The sequence below is a fragment of the Phocoena phocoena genome, chromosome 2, assembly GCF_963924675.1.
Source record: "Phocoena phocoena chromosome 2, mPhoPho1.1, whole genome shotgun sequence".
In the NCBI taxonomy this organism is placed as follows: Eukaryota; Metazoa; Chordata; class Mammalia; order Artiodactyla; family Phocoenidae; genus Phocoena; species Phocoena phocoena.
Genome location: NC_089220.1, coordinates 66,345,008 through 66,363,732, shown reverse-complemented (window position 1 = coordinate 66,363,732; position 18,725 = coordinate 66,345,008). Strand labels below are relative to the sequence as shown.

General features: G+C 36.7%; 1 protein-coding gene across 1 annotated transcript in view; it reads left to right on the top strand.

The window, feature by feature from the left end:
• The window catches only part of NUBPL (NUBP iron-sulfur cluster assembly factor, mitochondrial), a 259,985-nt gene extending 241,496 nt beyond the window's left edge, over positions 1-18,489 (top strand). Inside the window, exons 9-11 of the mRNA XM_065872487.1 lie at positions 5,037-5,157; positions 8,940-9,022; positions 18,427-18,489. Of these exons, the coding sequence (XP_065728559.1) occupies positions 5,037-5,157; positions 8,940-9,022; positions 18,427-18,489 (267 nt within the window). The remainder of the gene's footprint in view (positions 1-5,036; positions 5,158-8,939; positions 9,023-18,426) is intronic.
• Positions 18,490-18,725: the final 236 nt, after the last annotated feature.

The window sequence follows — 18,725 nt, the reverse complement described above, 5'->3', positions numbered from 1 at the left end:
GTTTAAAACAGATGGTTATTTTTGTGTGCAGGTTCACAAGATGACCAATAAAACATCATTTTGGTTATTTGTTCTTATTGCTTTATTGGCCGCTGTTCACATGACCACCTTTTGTAAAAGCCAACATTTTATTGAAGTCTGATATACATACACAAAAAGGCATAAATTGTGAGTGTATATAGCTCAATGAATTTTTGCAAAGTGAACACACCCATTGCTTGTATTCAAGAAACAGAACATTACCAGTACCCCAGAAGCTCCTGCCTTGTGCTACCTTCTGATCACTACCCCCAAAGCAGAACCCAAATTATAACACCATAGATTAGTTTTATCTGTTTGTGAACTTAATATAAATGGAATAATAAGTATATACTTTTGTGTGGCTTCTTTTGCTTAAAATTGTGTTTGACAGCTTCACTCATACTGTTGATTGTAGCTATAGTTCTCTCATTCTCATTGATGTGTAGCATTCAATTGTGTGAATATACCACAATTTATTTGTCCATTTTACTGTTGGTGGACATGTGTGTAGTTTTTCATTTTTGGATAATTAGTTATGAACACTTTTGTAATGTCTTTTGGCAACTGTTCACATTTTTAATGTATAACAGAGTGGAAATACTGTGCCTTAATATAGGCATACGTCACTTTAAGTAGATAACTACCAGACAGTTTTCCAAAATGGTGTACCACTTTACACTCCACTGAAGCTATGAGTTTTAGTTGTTCCATGACCTCGCCAACATTTGGTATTTGGGTTTTTTTTGGGGGGTGGGGGTTGTTGTAGTCACAAGGACGTTTTTCTGTTCTAATCAGGTCTTAAGCATAAATGTATGGTATCTCTTTGCAGTTCTAATTTGCATTTCCCTGATGATAATTAAAATTGAACACTTTTTCTCATGTTTGTTCGTCTTTGGGTATCTTTTTTTATGAAGTTCCTGTTAAGTCTCTTGCCCATTTCTCTGTTGTATTATCTGATTTTTTTTCCTTATTGATTTGTAGGAATTCTTTATATATTCTAGATAAAAGTCCTTTGTTGTATATGTGTATTATAGATATCATCTTTTGCTCTACAGCTTGCCTTTTTTTTTTTTTTTGCTGTACATGGGCCTCTCACTGTTGTGGCATCTCCTATTGCGGAGCACAGGCTCCGGACGCGCAGGCTCAGCAGCCATGGCTCACGGGCCCAGCCGCTCCGCGGCATGTGGGATCCTCCCGGACCAGGGCACGAACCCGTGTCCCCTGCGTCGGCAGGCAGACTCTCAACCACTGCGCCACCAGGGAAGCCCTACAGCTTGCCTTTTTACTCTCTTAACTATGTCTTCTGATAAGTTATTAATTTTAAAGTAGTCGAATTTAACAAAAAATTTTCATTTATGTTTAGTGCTTCTTTGTGTCCTACTAGAAAAATCTTTGCCTGCCTCCAAGGTTTTAAGTTTATTTTGCTGTTTTCTTCCAAACGTGTTTTGTTTTATCTTTCATATTAGCTCTCCAATCCATCTGTAATTAATATTTGTGTATGGTGTGAGATAGAAGGTTAAGATTGCTTATTTTCCATATGGATATCCAATTAACACTGCAGTGCTGTGTCATCTCTATTATAAATTTGTGACTTCCATGTGTGAGTCTGTTCTGGGCTCACTCTTCTGTTCCATTACAACTTTTATTTTTTAAGGAAAGTGGTATTTGTGTGGGAAGTTTTTGAGATGAAGGAATTCTAGAGTTAAGAGGAATTACTTTGTTCAATGTAACCTAGGAAGCAGTATTAGGGCATTTATCCTTTAACTAGAAGAATATTATCAGTAATAGAGCCAAGCTTAGGTATCACAACCTCTTAATTTCGAACATACAGAGGGTTGTTTATCTCTAAGTTGTTTTGATTATACATGCTAATTAATAAATGATGTTTGAAAATATATAATTATAGATATAGAGATTCTATAATGTATACTGTATATAGATATATAATAAATTATATAAATATATAGATATATAATATAAATTATCTGTACCGATATATAGATTTTATAATGTATACTATATATAAATATATATTGTAAATTCTACGTATCTATATATAGTACACGTTTATTACTGTGCCAATATGTTATTTTCATTATAACACATATACAAAATTGGAATTAAAAAGGAAATCATAAGGAAGAAATAGAAATTTTAATACTTTCTTCTTACACCCCTGTGTCAGCCAATATGGGCTGGATTATGTGTACTAACAACCCTCAAATTTCAGTGGCTTAAAACAACATGAGTTTATTTCTCTCATGCTACACGTCCATTATGGTTTGGCTGTAACACTCCTCTGCATTGTTCTTACTCTGGCACCCAGGCTGATGGAGCAGCCACTTTCTGGAAGCTTGCTAGTCCCAGGGACAGAGGGAAACATAATGGGGAATTAGCACTTAAAGCTTCTGCCTAGATGTGACACATGTCACTTCAGCTCACATTTCATTGTCCAGAGCAAGTTACGTGTCCTCACATAATTGCAAAGAAGAAAAATGCTAACCTTTGTGCCCAGGAAAAAAATCCTATGCAGAGAACTGTGCAGGAGGAGACCTAGAGTATTTTAGACAGTACTAAAAACTATCACCTCTGAAACGACTGATTTCAGAGCACACAGCCCTGGATTTGTGTTTGTCTAAGAAAATAAACACACAAAGACAAGTCCTTTTAGTTTTTCCATTCCATGTTGTTTTTAAAACCCTACAGTCCTGATAAATGAGTCTCCTACAACTACAGGCACAGTGGTCTGTCTCGCTGAAAACCCTTCAGTGGTGTCTCTGTACTCATACAACCCAGACACTAAACGGCCTGCAAGCCTACCTTTCAGGCCTCATCTCGCACCACTCACCCCATACCTAAACTATACTGCATTTCAGTTCCTTGAAGGAGACAGGAGACATGCTCCTACTTCTGTCTTGAGTGTGTTTCCTCCCTTTCTCCTTGTTTTTACCTGCTTTAACTGTTAGATCAGACATTTCCTGGAGGAAGTCCTCTGTGACTCCAGGGTAGATAGAGTCCTCTCTTTTCTACAGTCTCATAATACTCTGTGCTTTGCTTCTAGAGAAGCTGTTCCAGTTTATAAAATACATTTTTGCACTAAGTTTTCAATCTGTTTCTCCAATTAGTGTGCAAGCTCGAAGTCTGTTTTGCTCACCACTATATGCTACACCTTGTGTTTAGCCTACTTACTGGCATATAATAGGATGTCATTAAAGACTGAGTTTGGTTATAGTCTTATGTCTGTGACATTTATGTAGTCTATATAGAGAATGTCTGAGACATTTATACAGTCCATAGTGAACGATTTAATAATAAGTTAATCACAAACAAACTTCAGATACACTCTTGCTCCATGCCTCTATATCTTGGGAAGTCTAAGAGATTCCAGAGAAGGAATACTTTTCCCATTCTCTCTGGATTAGAATATACCCTCACTTAAATTTTCACGTTGTGTTTCTCCTTTTCCCACTTCTAGAGTGATATTTTTACATTAAAGCTGAAAGCCATACAGTTAGGGAGTATATCACATTTAACATAAATAGCAGTAAAACTACCCAAGTAATGAGTGTATTATATAGGCATAGTGAATAAAATAAGCTGTGTGGTATTTAGCTAGGTTTTCCTCTAACTTTCTGAAGATGGTGCTGAATTACCAAAATACAGTGTGATTTATTTTTTGTGATACTTTGCATCACAAAAGGGCATATGATATTTGGAAAATGCTTACCTACAAACTCATGTCCCTCACTATTTGTCTTCATTTACATGTGTTGTAGAAAACCTTAGTCTTTCCCGTTTCTCTTTTCAGAAAGAATAACAAATTTGATCACCTTCTTATTTATATGTTTCATTGTGGACTATCGGTTCTCTTCTGCATTTAAAATGCAAATGTTCTAATAGAGATATCTCCCATAATGATAATCTTATTGGTGGGATTGATAGGATGATACAGACATTGTTATCTCTAAGCCTCTGATAGTTGTTTTCCCCATTTTTATTCTAGAAGAGAACCACGGCTTCCCATCAATAAAAAGTAAGATTAAAAGGATCATGAACAAGGATTATATTTGCAGAACCTGTCTATTTTATTCAACAAATGTTTATGAAGTATCTAGTTTGTGCCAGAAGTTGGGGAAACTCAGAAAGAAATGGACACTTTGTATATAGCTTTAAATTTTTGCTTTGAACAATAACATTTTGATAAGAGCTGAGTTTCAGTATTTTGCTGGCTGTGTCACTTTTCTCACCTATAGAAAGGAGATGATAAAAACCCATCTCATAAAGTTCTGTGAGGAGTAAATAAGATAGTGCATATAAAGCACTTATCCCAGTGCCTGACATAGAATAAGCGCTCAGTATGTGTTAGCTGTTATTTACTGTGAGGCTTTGTCCACAGTTAGCTTAACTATTTCTTTTCCTGTGCTTCTTCCTGCTATTTTTCCCATGTTGCCCTCAGAAGTGAATTTCTAAAACGTACATCTTATTGTGTATCACTGCTGCTTTGTTACCATCTCTGTTGTCTCAAGAAGAAAGTCTCAAATACAGGAATGGCATTTGGCACCTTACCATCTGACCCTGACCTTTCTTACCAAACTAGCTTCTGCCTTGGCAGCTTACTGGGTTGCAGCCCAAAAAGGCCACACAAGTTGTAGTCCGCTGCCTTGGCTTATGCTCTTTCTTCTGCCTAGAATTCCTGCTGTAGGCCTCAACCCCTCTTCTCACACTCAACCTGAAGAAGCAATTCTCTGTGGGCAACTCAGAGGTCCCTCTCTTTCTTCCCAAACAGAATTTTTTGATCCCTGTCATTTATAACTCTTTAGCATTTATCTCATTATTAGAGTTAATGACATGTGTCTTGCTCTCCCACCAGCTTGAGTTCCTTGAGAGCAGAGACCATAACTTATTCATTATTGTATCACTGGAACCTAGTAGGCATGCAGTAAAAACTTGTTGAAATAATGGATTGAAACTTGGTTTAATTTTGTTTTGATTTCAGTGTGTCTTTATTATTCTAGGTTCTGGGCCTTGTCCAAAATATGAGTGTTTTCCAGTGTCCAAAATGTAAACACAAAACTCATATTTTTGGTGCTGATGGTGCAAGGAGACTAGCACGGACCCTTGATCTTGATATTCTAGGTAAGACCACAGGATATTCTTTTGCAAATAAAATGGCATGGTGATGAAGAATGTCGCAAAAAAGGATGAATTGCTTTTGGCTTTGTGTTTTAAATTTTTAGTATAGCACAGTTCTGTGTGTTAACCTTTCTTTGGCTTTTTGTGATACTTCATTAGTGGAAGGCTTTTTGAATAGGGGGTTTGTTCTGCCAATTATGATAACTCTTGCTATAGATAAAAACTGCCTATAACTTGAATTTGAGAGGAGAGTTTTGTGGTTTGAGTATTGTGATTTGAAGCCCACATTTTAAATAATGATCCTCAGTTTGTTTGCTACGTTGGGAAGACAGCTCTCAGTATAAGCAGATATATATACAGAAATACCTGTTCTGTATGTTGTAGCAACCTTTGGAAGTGTCAGTTCTTGGTGTGTATGAAGAAATGCCGTCCTGATCAGTTCTGAATTTATTAGTCCTTTTGCTGTAGAAAACAGTATTTTCTGTTTTCTGTAATCTTATATGTAACCTTTTTATTCTGCAATCTTTTTATGCCATGTCTATAAAATATGCCCCTTGAAATTTACACAGTCTATACAGTTCAGGTTACTGAATTGAAGGATTCATTAGTGTTTTGAGAAGTAAAATCATGTGTTAAAGGAACAAAACACAGATTTTGGATAAAACATGATTTTTAACAAATCCAAAAGCAACTTAATGGACTTTTTAGGAAACATGTTTTGATATTCTACTTATGAGTTGTTGTGGGTTTTTTTTTTCCCTTAATTATTTATTTATTTATTTAATTTTTGGCTGTGTTGGGTCTTCGTTGCTGCCTGAGGGCTTTCTGTAGTTGCAGGGAGCGGGGACTACTCTTCATTGTGGTGCATGGACTTCTCATTGCGGTGGCTTCTCTTGTTGCAGAGCACGGGCTCTAGGCACATGGGCTTCAGTAGTTGTGGTGCACAGGCTTAGCTGCTCCATGGCATGTGGGATCTTCCCGGACCAGGCCTCGAACCCGTGTCCCCTGCATTGGCAGGTGGATTCTTAACCACTGTGCCACCAGGGAAGTCCCTACTTATGAGTTTCTGTTCTGAGCAAAGGCAGGTGTTAGATGCTAAATAAGGGAGGCATAGAGTGAATTATTAGTTTAGGGTAGTTAACAATTAAGATCCCTTAAAGATCAAGGAGTTTCAAAACATTCTTTATTATAATTAAGTTTCTAAAAGTTGATGTTAAATGTATTATTGTTTTTATGCATTTGTACTAAAGCAGCTACCACAGTACCAGGTGAATACTAATGATATATTTTGATACATTGTTATAATAGCTACTAATTATATTCTGCAACAGTTTTTCATTTAACCTAGGAAGTTCAATTTCCCAAATGTGCATAATAACATAACAGATTGACATTCACTTATATAATAAAGTAAATGTGTAATTATAATGACGTTATTGAATTATGCTGACAGTATTATAATTCCCTAATTCATGAATGGGTGGTATGATTTTGTAAGTCAGTTATTTAGAATTTGAAACGTGTCTCCTAGAGAAACAGTTTCACATATGGAAGATACATTTTAACCAACAGCTCACAAGTGTAATCAGAAAATCAGAAACACTGATTACTGATCACAGAAAGTGGGTAATGCTATAGACTGCTGTATCTCAAAGTGTTATGGGAAAAATAATGTAGAGTTCTAATGTGGAGCACATCTCCTCCTTTTAATGTCATGGGACCCAGAGGGATGTCCCATGAACTGGAGCAGGGGCTCTGATGATGAAGAGGTTGGAATTGGGAATGAGGAACTGAAATCAGGGAAAGAGCTCTCACAGCCATGGCCTCCTGGATGGGTGAAACCCCCAGGACCCTTTACTGACTCTCTGGCTGCCTCTTATTTTCATCCATGGGGCTGTGTTTCAAATGCTTATTTTGTAAAATGGCTCTTCAGAACTTTATCCATATTCACCTACAGGGGCAGTTTGTACATAGTAGTTAAAGCTCTCAGATCATGCCACAGAAACCCCTTTAACTTATGTCTCTGAAATGTGCTTCCTTCAGCCCTAACCCCTCAAAACTACTTTTCAAGGCCAGGCCGAACCTTACCCACTCTCATTACCTTTACTCCTTTTTCTCCTTCTCCGTATACAATTGTTAGGCTATTACTGCTCTCACTGTGCCACTGTTTTCTAATAAGGTTTTCCTCTTTCTTGTTCTACCCTTCTGTGGATTGTGAGTCTCTGGAGGGCAGAAGTGATGTCACTAGGTGGCTATAAAACGGAGAAGGTTTTACTGTTTTTTCTTTCATTACTGTAGTAGAAATGAAAGCATTCAGTATTCTTTACTATATAATGGCAGTTCATAAATCAAGAGAAAAAACTTTGCAGGTTTCTAAGTATTTTCTGTAATATCTTCTCCTGCCTGCCCCTGTGATAGCTTCCTACAGTCTAAAGTTGATGTATAGAATAGACATCAAATTTACTGAAAAGCTGGTCTTTAAATGGTTACTGAAGTATTCATGTATTTTGTCTATTGAACTTTTAGGAAAGAGTTAAACAGTTGGTTAAGATCTCAAAATTTGCTGGTAGGAGGAGCATGAAATATCTGTTCCTCCATGTAGCTCATAATATAAATTGTAGTAGGTTTGTAATTTTGTAACACATTCTTCTGCATTATTTCCGTTGCCTGGCATGGTGCTGAATGAATTCTTTATATAAAACACACACACACACACACGCACACACGCACACACACACGTTTCAATAACCTTTGGGTGGACTTGGAGTAGGTGTAAGAATGCTGAGTACCATGACAAGTCAACTCTTCTACTCCTTTTACTGCAATTTTTTTTTTTTTTTGCGGTACGCATGCCTCTCACTGTTGTGGCCTCTCCCGTTTTGGAGCACAGGCTCTGGACGCGCAGGCTCAGCGGCCATGGCTCACGGGCCTAGCCGCTCCGCGGCATGTGGGATCTTCCCAGACCGGGGCACAAACCTGTGTCCCCTTCATCGGCAGGCGGACTGTCAACCACTGCGCCACCAGGGAAGCCCTACTGCATTTTTAATGTCAGCCTTTTGAAAGGCTTCATTTGTGATGGTGTGGTAGAAAGAGTCAATTGGATGATGGATCAGAGCATTTTTCCTCTAAATCCTACTACCTAATATATCCTCAGGGAAGACACATACCCTCTCTGACCTCAAGTCTGTATATTGGGGGTTCTTATATATTTTCTGAGAGCTCATCAAGCTCACAAGTTATATATAATGCTATATAGATTAATACATAATAAAAGAAAAATAATTCTATCTGATAAAGAGGCAGATAGTTGAAATAACAGGTCTGGCCTAATTTTCAGCAGTTCTGTTAGCTCAGTCATCTGCCATCAGGAAGATTATTTTGTTGGCTTTTTTTAAACTACTTTGCCACCCCATCTTTTCCTCTTCAGTTTCCTCTTATTATGTGGCAAAATATGTCTATATCAGTTATTACAGGGAGAAAAATTTACAGATGTCTTCCAGGCCATTTGTTGCTGAAAGACTTCCAGCAAAGAATAAATCAGAGGCCTTATTCTATGATTGGCTGCCACACTGCTTTCATATATACATATGTGATCATGGAACTGCCCTCAAATGGAATATTTTGCCCCTGATTTTCGTTTGAAATTTGTTTTTCAGAGATTTAGCGATTTGAGGATAGTCATAACTCAAGTTGATTTGAGTTGATTTGTTTCTTTCTGCAATTCAAAGAATTAAATTCTAAAAGCCAATATAAACTTTTGCGGTACTAATGGTGGGCTCTTTTAGGAGACATTCCCTTACATCTTAATATACGGGAAGCTTCAGATACAGGCCAGCCGATTGTGTTTTCACAGCCTGAAAGTGATGAGGTAAGTTATATTTCTAAATATGTATTTTAATTTCTTTTCACAGGATATATACTTTTTGATGTATAGAAAGAAAGTTGGGGAGATCAAGTTTGTCTATTTGGAATATATATGTTAAACAAAGATTAGTTAACTTATACAAAGTATCTTTAAGTTACTATTTTATATGGTAGACATACCAGTGCTGACTCTGAATTATCAACTGGACACGTTCACCTACAAAGAATTGTCACCCAACCAGTTTTTTCATGAAGAACACGAACAGTAAGAGCTTGTAGAGTTCTTATGTTGCTGGCTAGCAATATCTAACTGCCCGAGGTTATTATATTTCAGTATTAGAAGTTCATCTGATTGTTGGGAGAAGGAAACCTAATACAAGAAAATACTGAGTCGGATATAGGGAAACTGTATAAACCTTTAGAGACGGGATTTTCATTGCATTTATTTTAATAAATAAGATTGAGGAGGTGAGGTGGGAAAACTAGTAGTGTTTCATTAGCTAATATCATTGGGGATACAGTTGATAGATTTTCAAAGATTGCTGAAGCTTAATGCCTTTAAGCATAAATTCTTTAATTTTACTCCTTTTTAAAATAGAAATAAAATCATTCATGTATATCTCTTCTTTCCTAAGTAGCACTTGCTGTTTAAGTTTGAAAGTGAGCCATCATCTGGTACATCAGTTTTGATGTCGTTTTTGTGCTCCTTTGCCAAGCAGCCCCAATCAGTCTTCTAGCAGTTTCTTTTTTTCCCTTATGTAATGAGTATAACTTTATAGTACCATTATTTTGTCTGTCCATAACTACTACCCCTTTTATTCTAGTTTGCTTCCTCTAATCCCATGTGAACTGGAAAATAAAAGAGCGAAGCTTGGTTAGAGCTGTGAATAAAGTAAGGGCAAAACTGACAGTCAGGAGTCTCAGATTGGTAAAGTAGGTTCATTCTGAATTATCTCTTTTAGGTGCCGAGAGCTCCTTTCTCTTTCTTAAGGGTTGGCAGTTATGATATAGGTGATTGAGTTGCTGGGAATATGATCTCTGAGTAAACGCAATGTAGTACTTATCATTGTTCTTCTTTTCTCTGCCTTTTAGGTAATAAACATTAAATTTCCTTTTCAGTCTTTTCTTAGAAATCTTTTGGATAAGCAAAACCCATAACCTTTTATTGCTTTCACAGTTGAAGTCTGGCAATCCCAACTACCATAGGTGTACTTTATGCAGTGAATGAAAAGTTGTATGAAAATTGAGGGTTTTTAAATTACACACTTTTAAATGCTTCCTGAGAACAGACAATTTAAAGACATTCTGTGGTGAATACAAATAATTACCTACTAGTTTAATTCAATTATGAACTTACGTTTTTAAATATTTTCCCACCTGTCCATTATTGCTTTTTTTCTTTGAGATTCTCCAAAAGCAAGAAACATTTCAAAAAGTTAAAGGAATGTAATATAACAGAGAACATATAGCAACCATCAAAAGGTAATATGATTTGAAACTCTAAACAACAGTGTTTGTAGAGTTTGTTGGAGTTACATGTTTTTAAAATCTCATTTACATTTACGTAAACATTAGACCTATTATTTTACTGTTGCTGGGTGACATTTATGGGAATGTGAGCAAGATGCCTCTTTGGGGTTTAAGTTAGATTTGATTTGGTGAGGTCTCTGCTAAAGTAGTGAGAATTTCATGCACCACATTGTCAGCCTTACATGTGAAGACTTCTGCCTTATATATGAAGACTTCTGAGCAATTTTAAGATTTAGACATGTCCATGAAAAGGAAAAAAATGGAGCCTTGTATTTAATTTGTTTTCATGGAAGTTATTGCTTCCTACTCTTAGATTGCAGACATTCATTATTATTAACCACCTTCCTAATAATAATAGCAGTTAGAGTATGCTAGACACTGTTAGACATTTATACACTTTCTATGCTCACAAGAACTTAATGTAATATATAAATAGTCCACATTTTGCAGATGAGGAAACCGAGGCTCATAGAAGCTAAATAGGTGTCCCAAGGTCACAGAACTAATAAATGGCAAGATGTGATTAAAAGGCAAGTCTGTTCCTTCCAAATATTGTCCTCTTTCCATTGTATCACCTTCTGGGTCCTCTACTAATAGCTATGATTTCCTTAATTCCTTCTAAGACGTGAGTACAGTACTTGAGTGTATTAAATACAATATATTATTTGATTCTCATAGCACATTTGTGAGATATGTGTGATAATCTCCATTTTTCAGATGAAGAAGCGAGATTCATTTATAGTAAGGAATTTGTCTAAGGTAGTAGTAGAGGCTATTTCCACACTCAGCTCTGAAACCATAGCCCATGTATCCTCTTCCTGGTGCAGTATCTGCTTCCCTTCCTAATTAATTGCAAGATTACTCAGTGTCTCTCTATTGTGTATATGTAGGCTAGCTTTCAGTTCACCTCCTTTTCATATCACAGAGGTCTAGAGAAGAGGGTGGGCACACTCTGCCCCTCAGGTCCCACTGGTGTGCACAACCACAGGGCATAATACAGAGAGGATCCTAACCTGGGTCTGAGAATCCCATGAAGTTATATCCAGAATGTATGAGTGTGCATTTTTCTGGGGAATTGAGCAAGGGCTTTATTACATTCTCAAAGAGGTCTCTGCATGAAAGGAAAAGCATTAATCTGTATTAGCTTGGGGTTTCATTTAAGAAGAATGCCACTTTCTAAGTATGACCTTAGGCAAGTTCCCTCATGTCTCTGAACCTTTCTCTCCATCTGTAAATTGTTATCATAATGAGAAGGATTAAATGAGATGATAATGTGAAAATACTTTGAAAAATGCCAAGTAGAATACAACTATGAGTATTTATGTCTTCTGAAATGTTCTGTATAAGATGCTATAGCAATAAATGTCTTTCTCCTGCCCTTTATCAAGGGATTGAGTCCATTTTTGCCCTTCCCCTTACGTAGCTTCAAGTAAATGTCACTCTTTGGTGGCATCTAAAAATCAGAGCAGAATTTGAATCATGAGATATGGGTAGAGTTCTCAGCTCAGCATTAAAGATTTAGATATTAGCATTAAAGTCCTAGATATTAGGAAGCTGTTGCTGAGTCCTGGAATCAGGATCCTTCTGGTTATTCTTGAATCTTACCTCCTGATAATCCCCTTCCCTTTTGCCCTATGAACTTAAATGGAAATATGCTCTCAGAAGCTGGTCACAGCCCTCTGAACAAATTCTACCATATGCATGGAAGCTTAGTGCCCATTCTACCTGCATGTCTTCATTTAAAGAATGAAGGAAGTGTTTACTTGTCAACGTGATAAACTTCTGCAAAAGTTAATGGGATGGAATATGCAAAATTATTTGTTAATAGTTAGCCCCTTAGATTGATACTTTTTATTGTTTGCTTTTAGGGGTTTACTACAGGCAAATTTATTAACAAGTAAAAGTTTCATCTTTAGCTTTCTGTCTTCTTTCTAATTCTACCTTCTCTTCTCCATCTTTCATCACTCCCTCCTCTCAGCACCAGGTTCCAGGGCTCTCATTCTCTTCCCATAAAATCTTTTAAAAAATTAGGCATTAGGGATTTAACTCTCCCAGTAATATTTAACTTTCAGAAGAGACAAACACTAAGAACACAGTGATTAATCGAAAGGTATGAAATGTGCTGACTTTGAGGCATAATTGGAAAAGCTGGGAAGGGTTACAGTACCAATTAAAAAGCTCCATCAGGGCTTCCCTGGTGGCTCAGTGGTTGAGAGTCCGCCTGCCGATGCAGGGGACACGGGTTCGTGCCCCGGTCCGGGAAGATGCCACATGCTGCGGAGCGGCTGGGCCCGTGAGCCATGGCCACTGAGCCTGCGCGTCCGGAGCCTATGCTCCGCAACGGGAGAGGCCACAACAGTGAGAGGCTCACGTACCGCAAAAAAAAATAAAAATAAAAAGCTCCATCAGGCTTCTGCCTACTCAGCCAAAGGTCAGAACCTTCTGCATATGTGCACCACTGAGGAAAGGGGAGTAATTGAAACTCCAAATATAAGTAGTGTAAAATAGCCAGAGAAAGCAATAGAGGAAGGGAGAGAAAGTGGACACTTTAGGATTCAGAACTCTTAAATTCAATAGCATTTCCTCTTGTTTGTGTAATTATAATTGTTCATTCAACTATATCTACCTTTGCCTTTGATTGAGTCCGGGACACAGTGATGGACTCATGATTGACTATTAATTTTGTGGTTTCATTCTTTTTGTCAAGTAAAAATCTTAATATTTATGTGTTAAAAAGTGTGCTGTGAGATATTCCTGGTAAAGACTTTTAAATGTAAATAGAAACTTTATTATCTTATAATTTCTACATTATTACCTCATAGTCCTAATATGAAATGACTGTGAATGGAAAATTAGAACTTCAAATATTTAAAAACAAAGACAAAGGGAAAAGCTCACCATAAAACTTCTGCACTTTGGTTGCCATCCAGTTCCTTTACTTGATAATGACAGAGCAGACAAATAAGATCCAGCTGTATTATCTGTGTCTCTAGATGACCCAATGAAAGATCTTGAATAGGAGAGAAGAGTTAGTTCATGTAGAGTTGAGTTGATGAGAAAGAGAGTATTAATAGCCTGAGAAATCTAAATCATAGTTTTTACATATGACATGTATATGTTTGCTTTTCCTAGTTGTAGATTAAACAGAAGGAAGGGATTTAATTTACTTATTCCTCAGGCAGAAAAAGTGTCCAAAAGGATTTGTTAATATGAACTCTTCAAAGAGATTGTAAATTACTTGAGGACATAATAGTAATAATAGTAACCACTAGTATTTATTATTTGCTTCTTATATTCCAGTACTTCACATAGTTTATTCTTACTTAATATGCCCCCAAGCCCTTTGAGGTAGATACTATTATTATAACCATTTTACACGTATGGGAACTGAGCCTAGAAGGGTTAATTAACTTGCCCAGGGCCAGTGTTAATAAGTAATGGAACCAGAATTTTAAACCATACCTATCTGATCTCAAGGCCCCACCTCTTCACCAGTGAGCACTTCTGCCTCCCTTTTTTATTGTTACCTCCCACAGATTTCCCGAAACAATGCATTGCACACAATAAGAACCAAAAAGTATTTGTTGAAATGATATTGCACTGGTTGAAAAAATTCAATCTCAACAGTTTTGTGGAAATTGAAACTGTTAAACTAAGCACTTTTAGTGGTTTCTCAGCAAATAAAAATCTAACCGTTGCTTTGAGTGTGATATATTGAAAGTTTAAGCTTAGAGATAGTCCATTAAAAAGCAAAGGTTAAATGTAGCAAAGTTGATTATTATGGAATCATTCAGTATTTTGTGCAGTCAGATAGGTTTATGTCTCTAATTTAACATAAGTTAGAACTAAGATTATAGAATGATATGGCCTCAGCTTGCCTTAGTGAGCTTTAAATTTTCATTGTAAAATATTAGGCTTTAAACACCTAGAAAAGCTACTGGGGGATAAAAGGTATTTATAAAGATGCATGTGTTAGCATACAGTATTTGTTTTTCTCTTTCTGACTTACTTCACTCTGTATGACAGACTCTAGGTCCATCCACCTCACTACACATAACTCAATTTCATTTCTTTTTATGGCCAAGTAATATTCCATTGTATATATGTGCCACATCTTCTTTATCCATTCATCTGTCGATGGTCACTTAGGTTGCTTCCACGTCCTGGCTATTGTAAATAGAGCTGCAGTGAACACTGTGGTACATGACTCATTTTGAATTGTGGTTTTCTCAGGGTATATGCCCAGTAGTGGGATTGCTGGGTCATATGGTAGTTCTATTTGTAGTTTTTTAAGGAACATCCATACTGTTCTCCATAGTGGCTGTACCAAATCACATTCCCACCAACAGCGCAGGAGGGTTCCCTTTTTTCCATACCCTCTCCAGTATTTATTCCTTGTAGGTTCTGATGAACCTAGGGGCAGGACAGGAATAAAGATGCAGACATACAGAATGCACTTGAGGACACGGAGAAGGGGAAGGGGAAGGCTGGGACGAAGTGAGAGAGTAGCATTGACATATATACACTACCAAATGTAAAACAGATAGCTAGTGGGAAGCAGCCACATAGCAGAGAGATCAGCTCGGTGCTTTGTGACCACCTAGAGGGGTGGGATAGGGAGGGTGGGAGGGAGACACAAGAGGGAGGGGATATGGGGATATATGTATAGCTGGTTCACTTTGTTATACAGCAGAAACTAACACACCATTGTAAAGCAATTATACTCCAATAAAGATGCTTTTAAAAAAAAGATGCATGGCTGAAAATCAGCACTTTTAGATTTAAGAGAAATATTTCTTTATAAAATATGTTATTTCCATTTTTTTTTTTTTTTGAGGTACGCGAGCCTCTCAGTGTTGTGGCCTCTCCCGTTGCGGAGCACAGGCTCCGGACACGCAGGCTCAGCGGCCATGGCTCACGGGCCCAGCCGCTCCGCGGCATGTGGGATCTTCCCAGACCGGGGCACGAACCCACGTCCCCTGCATCGGCAGGTAGACTCTCAACCACTGCACCACCAGGGAAGCCCTGTTATTTCCATTTTTAAACAAAGTCTGTTGTTTCTGTTAACTATAGCAGAGACTGAAACCATTTTTAGATAGAGCATTATGATTAGAATTACTTGTAGTTTGGATTTACTGTTTAATATGTAATGTGGTAGAAGGAGCTGGGCTTTGGAGTCAGGCGGACCCACGTGTGAATGTTCTCCAGCCTGCTGACTTTTTGACTTTGAGCAGACAACTCCAAGTTCTTCATCCACATTGAACCAATGGTGTTTATTTTACATAAGTGAGATTACTTATGAGATTACATAAATGAGATTACTTATACTAGTACTTGGTATAGTATGTACTCAGTAAAAACGTATAAGGCCTTATTCATGTTTTGAGAGCTATTCTTTAAAAAAAAAAAAAGGGACGCAAATGAAATTTTAACAGTTTCCTGGTAAAATAAAGTATAATTCAACTATTAGGGATTGAACATAGTTGTTGTTTTTTTCAGTGATCTGACATAGGTATTGTTTATTGACATAGGTGTTGAGTTACAGAGGTGTGTTCAGTGTGTACAGTTTCACTGATCTGTGCACTTAGGACCAGTGCATGTATTTAAAAAAAATTTTTAAATATGTATCACCAATGAAAAAGTAGCATTTGAAAGTAGATTTATGTGTAATGTCCTTACACTGTCAAGGTAGATCTTAAAGGAACTAAATAGAATTACTCTCTGATTAGTTTTTAAATTATACTGATGTTTCTAGGTTAAAAACTGACAAATATTAAATATACAACTTCCAAACAAAAGGGGTCAAGTTTATACTTATTTTTAAAAGTTAGTGGAAAATAAGTTAGCATAGCTTGAATAAGAAATTAAACCAGGTCTTTTGGAGAGACCACAAAAGCTTGATAAATACAAACCCAAATATATCAATTATTAATATTATAAATAACCAATTGCTCCTTTTAAAGTCAAACATTTCTGACTATAATCATTGGATTTTTTTTCAAGAAGTAGAGCCAAAATATAAGATTTAAAGTAGTAATGTGAAACATATATTTTATGTTTCAACAATGAAACAAGTAGCATAGCAATATACATACAGACAACATACACTTAAGGATTTGTCATTATTGTAATTAGTGTCACTTAAAGTTTTCATAATGAACAATTTTCCAACATGTTGATTGAGAGATAACAGACATGACTGGCTTTTTTCACCATCCCCCAGGGCAGAAATGTAAGTAACCTTTTTTTTTTTTTTAACGTATATATGTATCTATTCTTTTTCAAATTCTTTTCAGAATATTGAGCAGCATTCCCTGTGCTATACAATAGCTCCTTGTTTATATGTATATATACATATGTATCCACAGATACAGGTACATATACACACACACAAATATGTGTGTGTATATATGCATTTTTTGTTCTTTCTTTATGATCTTAATATGTGGCAAATATTTAAGTTTCTGGTGTGAGTTACAAATATGGGTTTCTCTTTGTGGCACAAGATTTTATATATATATATATATATATATATATATATATATATATATATATAATATCAAAATTCTTTTGTTTTTCAAATTGCTGATTTCTTAATACATTGTATCAACTTCATAATGTAAATACAGAGAGGTCTATATTAAAATATTTCCCCCAATGGAGGAAATATTTACTTTCAAGCATAGTTTTAAAATATCAAGATGTGTGAAACACAGTTAAACACTTCATCAAGTCAGGGTGAAGAAGACTCAAATAGTCCTTTTACCATGCGGAGTCAGGGAGCTGGCCAGCCTGGGTTCAGAGCCCAGCTCATCTCACACTAGCTGTGATGCTGTGGACAAGACTCTTCACCTTTCATGGTCTTGGTTTTCTTGTCTATAAAGTGGGAACCGTGACAGAATTTACCCCTTAGGGTAACTTGAGGATAGATGAAATAATACTTGGCAGATATTAAGTACTCAAGTAAAATTTAGCTCTTACCATTACTTCCAGTAGTAGCAGCAGTAGTACCAGTAGTATTAGCAGTGGCGGCGGCGGCAGCAGCAGCAGCAGTAGTAGTAGTAGTAGAAGTAGAAGTAGAAGTAGTATGTATACAACGGTAAACATATAAATGTATAAATTTCTGGTTTTAGAAAATCTTACTATTGTCTTACAGTTACTTTTTATAGATAAGATAGGAGAAATAAGTAGTATTTACATTTCAATTGTTTAAAACTTTAAAATGCAAATGCCATGACCATTGTTCTAACTGGACTGTGCAGGCATTAGGTTAGTTGTGGCCCACTTAGCACCTGGGAGCTGCTTTTCGTGTTCTGTTGTACTGGGGTGCCAGAGATGAAGAGTATGACAACTGATTCCAGGAATTCTTGCGTGGTACTTAAATCTCACCAAATGGAGGAGCCTAGGGGTGCTTGGTGCTGGTATTAGACACCATTGTCTGAGAGAATAAAGAAAATACTTTCTGAAGATAAACATAGGGTGGTAATAGATAGCCTTTTCAAAAATGACTAATAGCCCTTATGCCAAAGAAGTTTAGCAGTATCTAACTCAAGATATCAATTTGTCAGAAGAGGCAGATGTAAGTTTTCTGCAGCTAGACTGGGTTGCTAGTTTGCTGACACAGGAGTTAGAGTTTGAAAAACAGTAATTGCTGCTACTAAATATTTTTTTTGGAAAGTCCCCTTCCAAATAATCTAAACCCCTTTCTCCCCTGCCCTACATGCAGTGTTCACAGCAGTATCTTGTAACTATTGAGTTTCCTCATCTCATTCAGCCTTTCTACTATTCAATTCAGTAGACAGCTATGGCAAACAGTTTGTGAGTCATTTGATGTCTACTAGGGAGAAATGTAGAACAAACAAATCTGTTCTTCTCCAGGCCAAAGCCTACCTGAGGATTGCTACCGAAGTGGTAAGAAGATTGCCACCACCTCCAGAGTGATTCCCCAAGTGTCTTGGAAATCCGCCTGGTGCTTGACAGTAAGACCTTTGGAAATCAGCAGTGTGGTGGTGAAATCTACAGAAATAATAACAATCATAGTTGTTTTCTTGTATTTCTAAAGAAATAATGTCTTATCTTCAAATTTGATTTCCTAAACAATGACTTAACAAAGTTTTTACATACCGATGCTTACTGCTACATTAGGAATTGTTTTGCAAGCTGTTGTGTACCAGCTT